Source organism: Benincasa hispida, chromosome 9, assembly GCF_009727055.1.
Source record: "Benincasa hispida cultivar B227 chromosome 9, ASM972705v1, whole genome shotgun sequence".
NCBI classification, from domain to species: domain Eukaryota; kingdom Viridiplantae; phylum Streptophyta; class Magnoliopsida; order Cucurbitales; family Cucurbitaceae; genus Benincasa; species Benincasa hispida.
This window is the reverse complement of record NC_052357.1, coordinates 7,855,848-7,873,858: the sequence shown is the minus strand read 5'-3', so window position 1 is coordinate 7,873,858 and position 18,011 is coordinate 7,855,848. Positions and strand designations below refer to the sequence as shown.

At 33.5% G+C, this 18,011-nt stretch overlaps 2 protein-coding genes across 2 annotated transcripts; one reads left to right on the top strand and one right to left on the bottom strand.

Moving 5' to 3' along the window:
• The first annotated feature begins 6,943 nt into the window (after window positions 1–6,943).
• Window positions 6,944–12,177, top strand: LOC120087157 (protein HOTHEAD-like). Its single transcript, XM_039044058.1, has 6 exons — window positions 6,944–7,184; window positions 7,477–7,840; window positions 9,730–10,043; window positions 10,442–10,827; window positions 11,066–11,634; window positions 11,739–12,177. Exons 1-6 carry the CDS (start codon window positions 7,106–7,108, stop codon window positions 11,806–11,808), a joined length of 1,782 nt encoding a protein of 593 aa, XP_038899986.1. The 5' UTR covers window positions 6,944–7,105; the 3' UTR covers window positions 11,809–12,177.
• Window positions 12,178–12,276: 99 nt separating this feature from the next.
• LOC120087156 (receptor-like serine/threonine-protein kinase ALE2) lies at window positions 12,277–17,255 on the bottom strand. The gene is made up of 11 exons (XM_039044057.1): window positions 16,560–17,255; window positions 16,120–16,164; window positions 15,777–15,896; window positions 15,466–15,660; window positions 15,274–15,378; window positions 15,055–15,159; window positions 14,591–14,959; window positions 14,083–14,376; window positions 13,561–13,953; window positions 13,196–13,439; window positions 12,277–13,095 (listed from the first exon to the last, which is right to left on the bottom strand). Exons 1-11 carry the CDS (start codon window positions 16,672–16,674, stop codon window positions 12,411–12,413), a joined length of 2,670 nt encoding a protein of 889 aa, XP_038899985.1. The 5' UTR covers window positions 16,675–17,255; the 3' UTR covers window positions 12,277–12,410.
• Between the last annotated feature and the right edge of the window lie 756 nt (window positions 17,256–18,011).

Genomic DNA, 18,011 nt, shown 5'->3' with positions numbered 1-18,011 from the left:
CAACCACCTGTCTACACATCACTGAAATCTGAACCAATAGCCTATGAACCTCATTCAATGCTTTCTTCAATTAGGAAGCTCCTAGAAGTGTTAGATTCTTCATCCATACTCTTCCTTGTTGAAAAAAAATGCCACCCAACCAAACAAAAATCCCAACTTGTGATTTCAAACCCTTCTGACCTATGAATTCAGTAGAAATGAAAAGAAAAAATAGAACTTTTTCAATCTTTTGGTAGCTTTGTTTAGGGATAGACCAACACCAATTTTGTAGGAAAAACACATAGGGGAAAATGATCGTTTCTAGAGTTGAAAATTTGCTTCTTAGACTAAATCATTTTGACAGGAGGGATATTAGGGTATTATTAAAGTATTAAATATATATTAGTAATTAACCAAGGAGTTTGTTATACTCGTTGGTTATAAATAGAGGGGGAGGTGAATAAAGAAGATAGACAATATTTTGGTTAGTGAATTGGGACTCGAGAGTGATCTCAAGATTGGAGGATCCAAGTACTTCGAATTACTTGGTTTATTTTTGTAGTTTGATTACTTATTATATCAAAATATATTTACACTCTAAAACATTTATTAGTCTTTTTATTCTTAGAAATTTTCATCCTCTGACTTCTAGATTTATTTGGTCAATAAAAAAGTTCCTTAGAGAAAAAGGGAAGAAAAAGAAAAAGAGTAGACCAAAGTTGTATGTTGTTCCTAAGATTTTCAACCCAAAAGGTAAGTCACTTGAGTGCAATAGCATAGGTCCACAACTGTTTCAAGAAGTACAAAACAAAAAGTATATATAAAAATTGACCTAGAAATTGCTCATCAAAGATTAATAGGAGAAGGATTTAGTTTATGTAGAAAACAAACAAACAAAGAAGAAGAAGAAAAGTTTGGTGCTGTATTTAATGTTCAAACCCTAGCCATAGTTGTGTAAATTAAATGCTGTGAAAACAAGCAAATGAGTATGTATGGATCAATTTAATTGTGAATATCACTACCAATCAAATTTCTTTCACTGCCAACCCCCAAACGATGGCAGGCTATTCTCCAACATTGTATTTGTAATATAATATTCTAAAAAATAAATTAAATTAATTAATACTATAAAATATGAACAAAGCACAAATGGATGACGTTTTTATTGATCGTGTTCTTTTTCTTTCCACTTTCTAGCCACTCAAATTTTAAGCCAAAGGCCTCATAGCACTTCATTTTAAGAAATATGCCACCAAAAGGATGGTCTCCTTCTGCACAAATGTTTGCTTTGATGCTCTTTAATGAATGATGCAGAAGGTTTTAGTTGAATGCTGATCAGAATTGATTTCTCGAGTCCTTGACTATACTGAATCCATGAAATATGGTCCATAATCACTCACTAGATCCTTCTAAGATTTTGGTGAGCCAGGTCCTCTTAGATTTTGTTTTCCAAACAGCACAGGTTTATTTTCAGAAAGGGGCAATTATTGCAATTGCTTTGCTTGTGAGGTGGGAGATTGACATTTTTCATCAGTTGGATGAAAGTTATTTAATGGGATTCAACCACTTTCTTTACTTTTGCCTTTTCCTTCTACATGGATGGTGTGGGATGAGATAACCACAGTAAATTGACTTGATAAATGATTTAAGTCACCACATCATTATCATGTCAAAGATCAATGATTTAATCTCGTGGTTGAACTAAAAATAAATATGAAATAAGGTTAAAACACTTTGAAAGGGATAAGTTTGAAATTAGGGTAGCTCTTATCTGGGATTTAACTCTATTAGCTTTCTCGATGACTAAGAATGATAGGATGAGATAGTCGTTGAGATTAGTCAAGGTGTATACAAACTTGTCCCGTCGTCACGTGAAATAGAATATAAAAACATTCTACAAAATTGTGGAGAATAAGATCAAGCGGTATGAATTACTACCACCTATGAATTTACAGCTATACAGTGGCTTTCATGTGCAGTGTGGATGAGATTTAAATGAGACAGGCTAGCTCTGTCTGTCGAAATAAATGCAGCTCACAAGTAGAAGAAACTGGTTTTTTTCCCCTCCTTGGGAGTTGAGATAAAAATGTGTTATGAATAGTAGATTGTTTTAACCTTTAACAAAATTCCACAATGATATCTTCAAAAGAATCTGAGAAACCAGAAACATTTCATCCAATGTGTTGGAGACAATTTTATAACACATTCATACAAGCGCCACAGACCCTAAATTAAAAAACTATTTTCAGACAATTCTTTTTTTGGAAACAAACAAGAAACATCTCATGAATTATAAAGATCCCATAAGACAACTCTTATGTCCTTTCATTAAAAGTTTACAAGCAGTGCTTCTTCTCCTACACAGGAAACAGGATGGCTCTTCATAAGGCATTCAAGGTGCATGGTGTGTGCGCGTACAAAACATAGTGCAAAGGGGGACGGACGCGTCTGTTGGATGTTAGATCATTTAAGACACTTAAAAGTAAAACTGTTAAAGATGGCTTATGAATGGTCCTCAGAGCTTAAAGTTTTCTAACTAATAACAGCCAAAGCTCAATAAAAGAATTCAGAATGAGAAGACCATTGAAAGACTACACTATTCTTGTTTAATGTCACCTTTTGTCTAATAAACATTCGGTATTGAATGTTGGTACAAAAGGAACCCAAAATGGGTTCTAACTTGTATATGTTCCTTTATCTATAAAAGTTTAGACACTCGAGAAAGACTCATCGACCATTTATTTATTCTACATTGACAGTTTTCTACAAAGGGTTGGGTGTATTTATTTTAAAATTTGAATGCATCCTCATGCGTTCCCAAGAACATTGAAGAATGGTTATATTAAGCAGATTGAGGTGGTGGTCCATAGGAAAAGCTTTCTAAGGAAGTGCGGCATTTAAGACTTTCTGTGGCTTCATTGGTTTGAAAGAATGAAGAGTTTTTCAAGAAATATACCTCAAAGTTGGAGTGTCCTTCACGGACCATCGTCCATATTGTGTCTTTAATCAATATAAATTGAGAAGTGTTCATGTAATAGGAATCCTGGCCGGGTTCCCTCTAGTTTGTAATCTTTTTGTGTTACAGAGATATGGCTTTTTTTTAGAGTTGCACCAAATATATAGGTAATACAATCTTCAGTTAAGAGCTGTTTTGAGTCATTTTTAGTCCAGTCTGGTTGAAATGTGCCACCTAAAATGGGGAAAGCTTCAACCTGAAATGTTATATTTGGCATGCATGAGATAGATTTCAAAGGTTAGGTTGTTAAAACTCGATTACTCCCGTTTCATAACCGTTTAATTTTTTGTTTTTGTTTTCGAAAATTAAACCTATTTTATCAATATTCTTTACAAAGATTTGCATCTTTCTTAAGTACAATGGTTAAATTAATAGTCAAATTTCAAAAACAAAAACGACTTTTTTAATTTCTTAAAATTTGACTTAATTTTTTAAACGATTGGCGAAAACTAGATAATAAATGAAGAAATTTTGAGGTAGAACTAGTGTAATTTTCAAAAACAAAAAACAAAATTGTTACCAAATGAGACCTCTATACTTTCATTGTACACGAAATAAATAAGTATTTTGAAAAAATAGGAATAATAAACAAGGATTTTCAAATAGAGAAAAATAAGAGAAACTATTTACATAAAATAGCAAAATTTAATCTTATTTGATAGAGACTGATAGAAGTCTATCAGTTTTTATTAATGATAAAAACTAATAGAAATCAATCGTTGGTACTATATGATAGATGCTGATAGAAGTCTATTAATGTCTATCAATGATTTTTTATTTTTATTTTTTTGCTATTTTTGTAACTAATCTGACATTTTTTCAATATATAAAAATTTTCCAATAATATAATACCCACTAGTTAGTATTGACCCCAATTAAAAATTAGACAACTATATATATGTGCGTGTATATATATATATTTTACTCACCCTTTATGCATTCCTTTCTCATAGTTGAGAGAAGAAACATTTATTTTCTTACTAATGACGAGCTAAGGATTATAGACAAGATAATATACGACGTCATTTATTGAAGGATTTTTTTTTTCTAGCGAAAAATCCCTATTTAGGAGGAAAATGAAAGATGGATTTGCACTATCTTACCCCCACACCATTCTCCGTTCCTACTTCGAACATCATCTTATATATATATCAATTTGAACCATTTTTTGTCATAATATTCAAATTTATGGTATTTTTGTTTGATGACTAAAATATTTGATATGTTTGAATTTTAATTATATAATGTGGTTGAGCATTTGAATTATATGTGACCTTTCATTGAGAATAAATGAAATAAATGAAAGGCCACACAGGCAGATACACATACAAAAAGAAGACCCAATCAAATAAATGTTACCTATAAAAAAATGATTTTTTTAAAAAAAAAAGTTCGTCACCAATGACCAAAGTAAAACATTTTAAATATATTTTTGGATAATTATCTTAAATAGATATCTATATGGAACATTATTTTTTTATGAGGTTCAAGAAAATTTATCTTCTCGTTTAAATGAAGTTTTTTCTTTCAAAAGAAATTATTGTACTTAATTGAGATTTTTTAATAATAATAATAATATGTGGAGACTAATTTTTTTTTTTTTTTTTTTTAAAGAAACCTATCGTTGGAAATTTTTAATTTTTATTGGGATGAAAAATTAAATGAAAAGTGGGAAAACCATTTCTGGCCGTGAACAACCTTAAAAGGACATTTGAATTGAGAGAATTGAGATAAGAATAAGGGTGGAAATGGGTAAGAGATACATCTCTTTATTTGGTACAAGTTTTAAAGAGGCACGGGAATAAGTTATTCTCATGCATTCCTTATACCTATAAATAATACCCATCCAAAAGTGCGGATTTTCTTGATGTTCATTCTATCTCCTTTTAATATATGAATTTATTCTTTTATTTTATATTCTTAAAATTAATTAATATATGAATATTAAATTTATAATTTAGAGAATTATAATATTTGAATTTAACTATTCCATAATCATAAATTAATTAGTTAATTATACAATAAACCATAAAGAACCAATGCATTAATACAATTAATTCATTAATAAATTATATATGTAGTTAATTAATCATCACTATGATTAATATTTTTCGAGATTATTTTTAATAATTATAATTATAATTCATTATTTTTTAATCATAAAACATTATATTTATTTTTTAACTTCATTTTGATTGTTTTATTAATTAATACATCATACTTATATAAATTTATCAAATTATGTAATGAAGTAACTTTAATTATAAATTACTCATTTTACAAATATATTGAATTAATATTATTATTTGATAGTTAAATAATTTTGTTCAAAAATTTGAATTGAATATATTGTTTATCAATTAATCTATCAAAATTTTGTGTCTATGATTAATTTTATAAATAAAATACAAAGCGAATTTATTATCATAAAATTTTGATAACAGAAACAATCAAACACAGTCATCATTGACCCTAACAATCCTATTCACAGACATACTTAATTATTGGACATCTTTAAAACCTTAAACCAAATGGTCCTAATTGTACACTCATTTAACTCAAACACACATGACAAAGGCCTCTTGACATTATATCTTTCCACCCAAGAATGAGAAAGATAAAAAAGAGAGCAAGAAAAGTCTAGAAGATCAGTACCACCCCACCTAAACATTCATGAGAAAGAGAGGGAGAGATTCTATGGGAAATGAAAAGACTTGAAAGGAAAATTCAACTAATAGCCTGAACTTACAGGACTGAATAAAACTGATCCATCTGCACCCTTTACTCGTGAAATTTATTTTCTCAACCAATCAAACTTTCAATATCTATAATCCAAGTGAAAGCAACTAACTTGGAATAAAAAAGGAAGTCCAATGCCCCTCTTTCATGAAGGAAAAATATTACGTTAAAATATCATTTTTGTGAAGAAGCTAACACTAAATATTACGTCAAATAATAACTAGCAATAGAGACTAAATTTAGGATTTATTGAGAGTACGGACACTAAAATTGAACATTTAAAAATATAGGGTCTAACATTGGAAGAGTCTCAAAATACATGGACCAAAAAGATATTTTATCCCAAAAGTTGTGAAGAAGTTAAGTGTCACCATTAATCAAAATGTCCGTCTATATTTATAAAAGAAAAGTTTGACTACAAATTTAGTCCATAAATTTTTCAATTTTTGCTTATTTGATTTTTAAATTATTAAAGGTGTCTAATAAACCTCTAACCTTTTAATTATGTCTTGGATATAAATTTTAATTTATGTCAAGGAATGCTAAAGGTGCAAACTTTTTTTTCAAGAAATCCATCATAGAAGAGTAGGGTAGTCAATGTTAAAAAATTTAGTCGACTTCAATACGACTATATCATCAAGTTGTTTCCTTCTAACGATATGAGAATGAGACATAATACTCAAGAAAAAAAAAACTTTAAAATGAGTGATTTCTTGTTTTCTCTTGTGATTATTGTCAAAAAGGCTCTAATTTCTTCAACAAAAGAAATTTGGTTCCAAAAACTGATATAACCAACGCTTCACTCTTCAAAATCCCAATTTCCTGTCTTCAACTTAGCCTTTTTCTGCCTCAAAACATGTCCCCTACGGCTATAATTCTGAAGATAATAGAATATCATAAAGGCTTTCCCTTTTCACCCTTCAGTTTTTTTCCCAAATCACTTAAACTAAGTAGACCATATAAACTGGTAGCTACCAAAGCAATAAATATACGTACCCATACAGTTATATGGAAGACTGGTGAATGAGCTGTCTTCTAGTATTGATGAAAAGGCCATGAGACTTCATCCAACGATCCACGAGAAGCCATCCAAAGCTCCAACTGCAACATTGAATTCATCATTAAATAAGCATATATACAGTAGTTACATTGGAAATCCTTCTTTCCCTCTTTCATTTTCTTTTTCATTACCAGATGGATGTATTATATTGGTGTTTGATTTCCAACACATAATCTTCTTGGGGTTTGTTTTCTGAGTATAAATCTGTGACCCACACACAAACCAAGACCAACCAGGAGAAGCCACATACAGGTTTGGAAGAAGCAGCTTCCTTTCCTACTGAGACTGCCTTTTTCCTTTTCTGCAACTCAATGGCGTTGGTTGGGACACTCAAGTTCTTTCTCCTCCTTGTTCTTCTCAGCCTCTTACACATCCTTTCTTCTTGTCAAGGTTGGTTCTTCTGATACCTTCCATTATAATTCAGCTACTTCATTCAAAATTCTGTTTCTATTCATTTCTGATCAAAACAGAGTGACATCTATTACAAATAGGGCTCGATTTTCTAGGATTACAGAGGAACGAATCACTGGTTTTCATCATCTTCTTTGCCCTACAATATCCACACACAAAACAAACACACACAGTTTTGAGCTATTTCTCTTCACCAAAAATAACCTATTCTTCCCATTGTTATCAAGCAATAAGAAGGAAAAAAAAAAAAAAAAAAACTTTGCAAGTGCAGGTAGGGAAAATTGGGTGAAATCGCGATACCCGTTCATCAAGCGCGCAAGCTCGTTCTATCGCGACAGCCATGAAAGAGAGAATGGTTACGATTACATAATCGTCGGCGGTGGCACTGCCGGTTGTCCATTGGCGGCAACATTGTCACAGAACTTCACCGTGCTGCTACTGGAAAGAGGCGGCGTTCCTTTCACTAATGCGAATGTCTCTTTCCTTCAAAATTTCCACATTGGCCTCGCCGACACTTCTCCGACATCGGCTTCTCAGGCCTTCGCTTCTACGGATGGAGTTATCAATGCGAGAGCTAGGGTTTTGGGTGGTGGTTCCGCCATTAATGCAGGCTTCTATACCAGAGCAAGCACAAGGTACTTCAATTTCCCACCATCTTTTAAATTTTTTTTCTTTTAAATATCCATTTTTACTCTAAAAAATTTAATTTCATCCAAGATGTTTTCAAAAGAAAAAAAAAAAACACTATAGTTTGTTTCTTTTAGAAGTTTGTGAGTTTTTAAATATTTATTGCATCATCAATCTTGTGTGTTAATTAAGCTTTTAATTTGTTACAAAATTTAACTCAAAGTTGAAAATAATAATTTTTGAGATTCTTACTTTGTTTTTTTTTTTTTTTTTTTTTTAAATTCAATTTTAAAAGGTGAATTTAGTTAAACACAACATCAATCTTGTGAATTAGTTAGGTTCGGTTTAATTTTGTGTAAAGTTTGACTCACATTGAAATTAATAAAATTTGGAAGATTTTTACTTTACTCATTTATTGTTAAACTGACTAAGTGAATTAAGTGGAAATTTAAATATAATCACCGGCTAAAATTAAACTTTAATACAACTTACCTATAGTTGTAAGTTTTGTTATCTTTTTAATTATTTTTTATTTCTTTGTTTTCCATTTTGATCATGATTTTCTAATTAAAGTTTTAAAAATAATAAAAATAAAAACTTTAATCACTACTTGTCATGTAAACTAGCTTCCAACACAAATCATATTTGCTTTGTTCATGGAAAAAAAATATTATCGATTGACACGTGGTAATTTATTTATTTTTTAAAAGTAATTAAAAATTATGCCTTCCTTTCCTATTTGCACTTTTTTTTAGAAGCTTTTGGTTTTTTTCCTTTTTTTTTTTTTTTAACAAATAATAACAATAATTTAGAGGCTGGTAAGAAAAAGTAAAATAAAAACACAATAATTTAAAGGTAGGTATAACGTGACCAATTTTGAGGCGGTCCATTTAAGAACCAAATTCACATACCCCACTCACCAACCCATTTTTAATAATTATTATCATTATTATCATCATCATCATTATTATTATATAGTTCAATAATTATAAAGTTGGTATCGAATGATATATAATGAGTTCTCAATATTAAAGTTGCTGCCCATTGTACTCTATTAAATATGATTAATTAAATTATTTTTAAAAATAGTTAAATTATAAAAAATACTCATGAACTTGGAAGCAAGGTCAAAAACAAAATAAGCCTCTAAGTTAAGAATAGTTTTATTATAATATGTACTTTAAAATTGCTTTAGTTAAAAAAAACCCATTTCATTTTTTTTTTCTATTAAAACGAGCCATGAAAATTTGAAAATAACATATTTCAACACATGAATATTACTGTTTTTCATATATTGAATTTCATAGTTCAAGTAACATCATGACTACCTTTTTACATGTCTATTTAAATTTATCAATAAAATACTAATTCAACCACGTATCAACTTTTTTCTTTTAATAAAAAATACAAAATTTCCACGAATAGTTTAATTGAAATTTTTTAATATGATTAAGATCATGGTTACCTCCTTATAAATGTCATCTAATTAATATTAATTTGAAAAGTGGATCTCATTCTATGACGTCGTAGTGGTTGTTTACCATTATTATGTAGTCGTCGAAATTATTGTGACCACTTAAAATGGTAATATAAAATATTAAATTATTTAATTGTTTAAGAAAATTTACATAGACAAATTATTTACGAAAATAATAAAAAAAATATTGATAGACTTACTTCTATTCGTTTCTATAACTGATAGATACGGATTGATTTCTATTAGTTTATATTAAAAAATTAAAAATTTTCAGCAGGATAGATTTTTATCGATTTCTATTAAAAAAAATTAATTTTTTTCTTATTAGAAAAAAAAATTAATTGTGTAAATAATTTTTCTTATTTTTGTATTTTTGAAAATCTTCCAATTATTTATCCTAATAATCAGTGGGATCTGAAGGTTTATAAACAAAGTGGGGTGGGATGAGAAGTTGGTGAACGAATCATACTCATGGGTGGAGAACCAAATAGTTCACCGGCCGAAGCTCGCCGATTGGCAGAAGGCTTTCACCGACAGCCTATTGGACGTCGGAATTTCGCCGTTCAACGGCTTCACTTACGATCATCTCTACGGCACCAAAGTCGGAGGGACCATTTTCGACCGCTTCGGCCGCCGTCACACCGCCGCCGAGCTCTTAGCTTCGGGGAATCCAGATAAGCTTACGGTTCTAGTTCACGCCACTGTTCAACGACTCATCTTTGACACCACTGAAGGTTCGTTGGCGTCTTTCTCTTACATTCAGCGTCTTCATGATTTTGTTTTTGCCTGTTCGTCCCTTAAAGCATGGAGTTCTGCGGATTTCTATTCGTTACTTTGCCTAATTGGTTGAGAAATTATGGTTAAATTGTAGAGATTTACACTGTATATTAGATATTAATGTGAATTATGAATGTTCGTCGATTTTTGGATAAATACAATAAAGTAGGAAAACCGACCAAAATGATCCCGCTACATAATCTACAATCATTATACTACTGCGTAAAAATGTTGAACTAATGGAGATATTGCAAACGTTTTGAAGTGTAATGACTAGATTGACACAATTTTGAAAGTTTTAACACCTATTAGGAAACTTTGTTTTAATCAAATAAATACAATTCTGAATGTTCAGGTAAGAAACCGAAGGCGATTGGAGTTGTTTTCATGGATGACACTGGTAATCAGCACGAAGTTTTTCTATCAAGCAGTCGGCAGAGTGAAGTTATATTATCCAATGGAGCAATCGGGACTCCACAAATGCTGCTGCTCAGTGGAATTGGTCCGAGGGCTGACCTTGAAAAGTGGAACATCTCCATGGTGCTTGACAATGAGTTTGTAGGGAAAGACATGGCTGATAATCCCTTGAACTCAATTTTTGTCCCTAGCAACAGACCAGTTAAGCAGTCACTTATACAAGCAGTTGGAATCACAAAGCTTGGTGTTTATATTGAATCTAGCAGTGGATTTGGGCAGTCGGGGGAAAGTATTCACTGTCACCATGGTTTGATGTCGGCTGAGGTAAATTAAACGTCTCACTTTTACTTCTAAAATATAAATAATATTGAGAGAACTGAAGAACTGTCTTTAAATTTTAGTGTTGCCAATCTTTGATCTGAGTTTATGATGTTGCTTCTTCAAATGAAGACTTTTGGGTTGAATTTAGTTATCTTCGCACATGAGCAAAGTAGATTCAATATTCAAAGTATGTTGAAAGATGTAGATTCTATATGATACTTAATCATGTGGGTTTAACCAGATTGGGCAGCTATCCACCATTCCTCCAAAACAAAGAACACCTGAAGCCATTCAAGATTACATCAAAAGTAAACGAGACTTACCCCATGAGGCATTTAAAGGAGGTTTCGTTCTAGAAAAAATAGCAAATCCCATCTCGAGAGGACATTTGAGCTTGATCAACACTAATGTTGACGACAATCCTGCTGTGACCTTCAACTATTTTGGTCATCCATATGATCTTCACCGTTGCGTAGAAGGGGTTCGCATGCTTACAAAGATTGTGGAGTCTAAATACTTCACAAATTTCACACAATGTGATGAGGAAACATTAGACAAGCTGCTTAATATTAGTGTAAAGGCTAACATCAACCTCATACCCAAGCATACCAATGACACCAAGTCCTTGGAGCAGTTCTGCAAAGACACTGTGATCACAATCTGGCACTACCATGGAGGGTGTCTAGTGGACAAGGTAGTGAGCCATGACCTTAAAGTTCTCGGTGTAACTAGACTGCGGATTGTTGATGGGTCGACACTCAGCGAGTCTCCGGGCACCAATCCTCAAGCAACTGTTATGATGATGGGAAGGTATATTTATGAACATCTCGTTGTGAGCCATTAATCTCTTCAAAAGAAGTTAAGATGAAAAACAGCAACTAACTACAATTGAATTCCTTTTTTTGTGTATGCAGGTACATGGGCCTGAAAATTTTGATGGATAGATTGGGAAAGAAGGCTGGGAACATAGGAAGCAAAGCATAAAGACTACAAAAAATTACAAGCAGGGTTAGTTGTTAGTGGAAGAGTGACCTGGGTGCTTGATTCTTAAAGAACAGTGGGCATACAGATCTATGGCTTGGCCTGGCAATTACAAATTTTTTTAACATGAAGTATTCTTTTTATTTAGTCTCTTTCAGCTACTTGGCTACTATTTGTTTTGTATTATTTTGATTAGTTAATGAGTTATTCTTTTAAAGCACTCAAAGAAAATGAGAAGAGAAGAAGAAGAAAGAGACTGGTCTCAACTAGACTTGTTCTTTATGTTTGAACTAGATTATAGTGATTGTGCATCTACAGTGTACGTATCTTGTGATCTTGAAAGAGAACAGAGTGAATAACTTTTAAGTGGAATATCTAACTTGTTTGCTTTATTCAATTAATTATTGTCCATTTCTTTTAATTTTATTGGATTAGTGTTAATTTATCTTCTCTCAGGCCTTGTATGTGTCATTTTTATGTCAATGACATTGAAATTAGTACTCCAAGAACTGGTCTAAAAAGATGGCCACAATAATTAAAGGCCTCAGAAATGCAATTGCTTTGAACTTCAAGATGTTGCAATGCGAGATATGGATAAACATAAACTAATGAAATCCAGGCCAAAGCTTTGCAGAAAAGCCATGTTCACTAAAGCTGCCTCGTGACAAACTTCTTAGCTTCTGCCATAAGTGCTTTTTTTTCCCAGTTCTCAATGGTTCCGAGTTTGATGAATGCCATCTAGAAGAAACCAGTTCCTGTCCTTCAAATCTTGCAGATGCGCTGATCAAATCCGATGCCGATAATCCTACATTTGTCTCTTTTCCAGAAGGAAAGGTGTGCGAGGTCTCAGGAGCGTTTAGTATTTCACCGGAAATTCCTCCAAATTTACTGTCCATGTAACTTAGAAGTTCGTCTCTGCTGTAACTTCGTGAAACTGGATCATTAGTTTCTTCGAACTCATTGCAAACGAGTTTCAGGGCTTGAACAACCTCACCCATAAATGGTCTGTGAGATACTTCCGGTTGCACACACATAGAAGCAATTGCTGCTACTCTGGCCAAGCTATCAACGGAGATATCAGACTTAATAGCTGGGTCTGTTATTGCATCTAATCCTTCCTTGCTCGTGAGAAGCGGACGAGCCCAAGCAACGAGATTTTCTTGTCCCGGTGGAAGTGATAAGTCTACTGGCTTTCTTCCTGTAAGTAGCTCGAGAAGGACAACGCCATAGCTATAGACATCACTTTTTACAAGAAGGTGGCCAGTCATTGCATATTCTGGAGCTAGATAACTGGAAACCAGAAAATAATATATTTTATAAGATTAACATATGATGAAGTTGAGAAAAGTAAATGAATTTGAAGGTATTACATGACAGAGAAACTTTTTACCCAAAAGTTCCCATGACATGTGTTGAGATGTGCTTGTTTCCTTCCTCTAGTGCAGTTCTAGCTAATCCAAAATCTGAAACTTTAGGTGTGAAGTCATATTCCAACAAGATGTTGCTAGCTTTGAAGTCTCGATGAATGACTCGAGGATTAGAGTCTTCATGCAGATAGGCTAGGCCTCGAGCAGCACCGAGGGCAATCTTCATGCGAGCATCCCAGTCAAGTGGACTGGTTAACTTGTCAATGCCTGGTATCATACAAAACAAGTTGAATACGAATAACAAACCATCTAGGTGCCGTAGTTTTAAGCCAATTTTAATGAAACAAGAAATGACAATGTACACCAGATTTTGCAGGAAGTTGCTTACCATGTAAGTGCGATTCAACACTTCCATTTGGAACTAATTCATATACCAGGCAGCGAATCTGATCTTCTGTACAGATACCAATCAACTTAACTAGATTTCTATGGTGTAGACGACTCAGCATCTCGACTTCTGCCAAGAATTCCCGAATACCATGTTGATTATGTCTTTTAAGAACCTTCACAGCCACTTCCCTTCCATCGTCTAAACTGCCACTGTATACAATTCCAAAGCCACCTTCTCCTAATATTCTTGCAGTATCGAAGTTGTCAGTGGCTTTCTCCATATCTTTCAAGGTGAAGTTCTTTGCAGCTCCAATATACGTCATAGGATCGGTGTCAAGAGGCATGGATGAAGAACCAGGTTCACTTCCAATTATTAACAATCCAGCAGTGCCTGTAGAAATTGCTCATGCCACAAAAATAAGACCAAGTTCTAGACCGAGTTCAGGACTAAAACAAGTGCAGACACTCTGAGGGGAACGTTAATCAGAAGAATTAATGAATTTGATTGAATTAGATTTACCTGGTGGTTTTCTAGTTGAGGCTATCAAGTTTTCTGGAATTTGTGCTGGTTGATGTGTAGACGCTCTGCATCTCAAAAGGCAAAGCCAAGCAAGCCCAACACACATGACAAGGGCAGTGAACGATGATATAGTAATCACCGCGATCATGTTTCTCCCAAGCCCTTCTTTTTTTCGTCTTGGCACGTCAACTCCCAACGGTTTGATTGCATTTCCAGCATTAGTATTACTAGTGTTCAAACCATCATTAATGGATGAAGTACCTGAAGGCGCTAACGGAGGAGATGGCGGAAGACCTGCATGAGAAGAGCTTATCAGGAAAAAAAAGAAAACATTGTTGAATTTTAGGAAGCCCTCTTGAAACTGCTCAGATAAAAATGGAAGGTACTCCAAGGACATAAAAAGTATGCCCCTTGGATTGTTCCAACTGCACTAGATTCACTTGTCCACATCCAGTGTGTTGAAATTTTTTAATATTCATAACCAAAAGATGAAGGATCAAGAGATAACCTGGATATTTGACATTTAGTACTTGATATCGACCAAACAAAGAAGCGTTGATGGATATCTTTCTCCGCCAAAATTTCTGGTATATAAAAAAGGCTGTGTTATGATTGAATTTCGATCCTCTTGGAACCAAGTTGATGAGCACAGTTGTTTTCTCTAACTGCTGACTAGCAGCATCAGCTCCCATAATTCGAACTTGGCTTTGGTTCAGACTGATACTGTCAGCAATTTCCTCTGCAAGTTCTGAAACCAAAGGGAAAAATGTGTATACTGCAACATCAAGAGTGATTTTGACTTGAATTGGCCACACACAGCCACATGGCGTCCCGGGAGGCGTATATGTCAATGGCTCTGTACATGCTATTGTACAATCTACAAATGTGGAATGCAAAAACACAAGGTTACTATAATGTGGTTAATTTTCAGATAATTTGAAATGTAAAACTACGAGGTAAGTTTGTGCCTACCTCCATTAGGAGGTGGAGGTGGTAGCATCATAACTTGTGATGGCGGCATACTTTTCTTCTTCTTGTAAGAACCCATAGGAGAAGTTGTAGGTGCAGGAATGGGCACTGTCAGAAAGAAGACATGTCCATACCATAAAGTTAACAGCATCCTTATGCAATGTGAATTATGGAAATAGTGTTCAAAAGTTAAAACAAAAGTTCATGTTCTGTTTGTCATACTATAATAATGGTTGGGTTGAATCGTTGGTGATGGAGCAGGCCCGGGCAACCTCCCTCCCGCTACAGATGGTAACGGTGACTGAATTGGAGAGACAGCAGCAGGACCTGAAAGTTCAGTAGTGAATACTTACTTCTATAGATCTTAATGGATAAGATTCAAGAGATGAACTGGTATATCTCGGGACTCTCAACCTTTCTGGCTGCTAGTCGGGGGCAATGCACGAAAAGTAGGACGTGGAACATTGTTTCTGAACTTCCTTCTTGAATGGCGAAATTTATGAAAAGAGATCAATGGTGAGAATGTATGTTCATGCCCCCATTTCTTAGCAGATCCAGTAGGTGGAAGTGCAATGCTAGTAGCTCTACTTGAATCATCTGATTGAATGGCTACAGCAGAAGAAAAGCAAACGTTGCTGTTTATATGATCTCTATCAAGATTTTCTATTTGATAGCTCAGAAACTTGGGAGAAAGAACATAGAAACTAAAATGTACTCCCAATTACCTTTATAATGAGAGTGGATCTGAGGAGATGAACTTTTAAATGGTTTGCTAGGGGCTGCATTATCCAAATTGCCATGGTGTTTCCTGCCAAAGCCATGAGATGTTGGAGTGACAGCATGGTCTGTGGCATTATAAGGACACAAAACCACTCAACACAATTAACTTTCATTTAGCTTGAGATTTATGTTTTCCAATACTTTTTTCGGTGCTCGATTTCGCTGTATATCATTCATAAAACCATATTAATTTCATATAGAAGACATAAATCAGAAGTTGCTAGTTTTACTTAAATTCTTAACAAGTTTTGAAGATCCAATTGGTGAGGAAGGTTCGAATAAGTTCACCTGGGAGTACAGAACGCGATCTGCTCAGCCTGCCTGGGAGAATAACTGCAGAATGAGAGCAGTAAAATCAGAAAATGGAACAAAATCTATGCAAGCAACATAGTAAATTATGCATATTTTGGTGATTTTCCAGCTTGCAACTTTTGTGGCTACTTTGATAGAAGAGAGAACCATGATATGAAATGCGATTAGCATCTCAATTCTTCTTCTAGTTTCTGAACCATCCAACTTGGTGGATATAGAAGGAGAAAAAAACACTCTATGCATGAAGCTAATGATACTGTTTTTTTCCTAGAAAAGTGATAAATTAACAGAATCCCAACTCTTTTCGGATCACACCCAGATCCAAATTCAACTCCAAAGCAATATTTGTGAAACTTATATGATCAGATCAAACACAATTCAAATATCACAGAACCAAACCAAACCAAACCCGTTACCTGCAGCTTCACAGAAAGAGAAAGAGCTAACAGCAAAACAAATTTGAAACAGCAGAAACAGTAATCGAAACCCCATCAGAGTCCCAATTTCAAAGGAAATTTCTGCAGTTTTCATCAGATCTCTCCTCTTTTTCCCTTCACTCAGTGCCTTCCCGAAATGAGAGAAATCAGAGAGAAGCAGACAATTTAGCGATTGGGGACATGGGCACTAGTAACAGCTCAACACAACAGTTTTTGAAGACAAATGAAGAAGACCCACAAATTGTACTGCAAAAGCGATGGGAATACAACCAAAAATCAAATGAAGATTAAGCTCTAGAACTCTCAGAGCTTTAAGAACACTAATCCGGTACTCCCCTTTTGTCATCAGTGATTAAAGGGGCTTCTCGATCTGATTAATTAAGAAACACAACAAGACAATTAATCGATCTAAGCTTGAGAGAGAGAGAATGAATGAAAGGAAAAAAGAGAAAGAGGGTCTTCGTTAAAAAGTAATGGAAAGCAATTTTAAAACGGTTTTGATATTGAAAATGCTTGACTTCTATTCAGCCAAATTTCCAAACGATTATCTGCGAGGACACTCGATATTAGATTAAAGTTGAAAAAAGAAGCTGACCCAGTTGGAATTTTTGACTAATCAAGAATTTGGTGACGAAATTTTAAGTGGGTTTTGAAAATTAATGGGTTATGTTCTAATTGTTGAATAGGGAAGACGAATCAGCGTTGAATTTTGTGTTTCTTGCTTTCTTTCTGGGCCTAATCAGACTGAACCCATTTAGATTAATTAGAAAAATGCATCATCTTTAGTGACAATTAAGCTTAGGCCACACTCTACAAATACTATTTATGAATCAACTACCCTTTGCCCACTTCATTGCTTTTCTTCTTTTCCATAAAATAATATATATATATATATATGGAGAGAGAGAGAGAGCTACTTGGTGAACGAAAATGATTGCAATAAAGTTAGTAGGAAGAGAATGAAAAAAGAGAAGAAACTCTTTATTATTCATTCTTTCTTGGCTATACTTTGTTAAAGTGTGAGTTAAAACACAAGATTTAAAGTTGGCTCTTAGATAATTTCTTTAGATTCAATCTCCTATCTTTATATGAAAGAGAGATTAGTGAAAATAGTTTAATAGGAAAAAAAAGTGTAACGATTGAGAATAAAAATTGAATCATGACTAACAACTTAAATTCATAGGTTGCATTTACTTAAGTTTAGGATTCCAAAACTTATATGGATGCATGACTATTAAAACTAGTATTTAAAATGTTACTTCAAACACTTGGTGGCGGAACAAAGTACCAATAAAGGGACTTATCAAATATAAAATTCAAAATTCAAATACCTCTTAAAATATTTAAAATCGTAGAAACTAAATAGATAAAATCTTCGAGTTCAAGAATCTAGTAAGTGTGTTCCTTTTTTTAGTATTTGATCTAAACAAA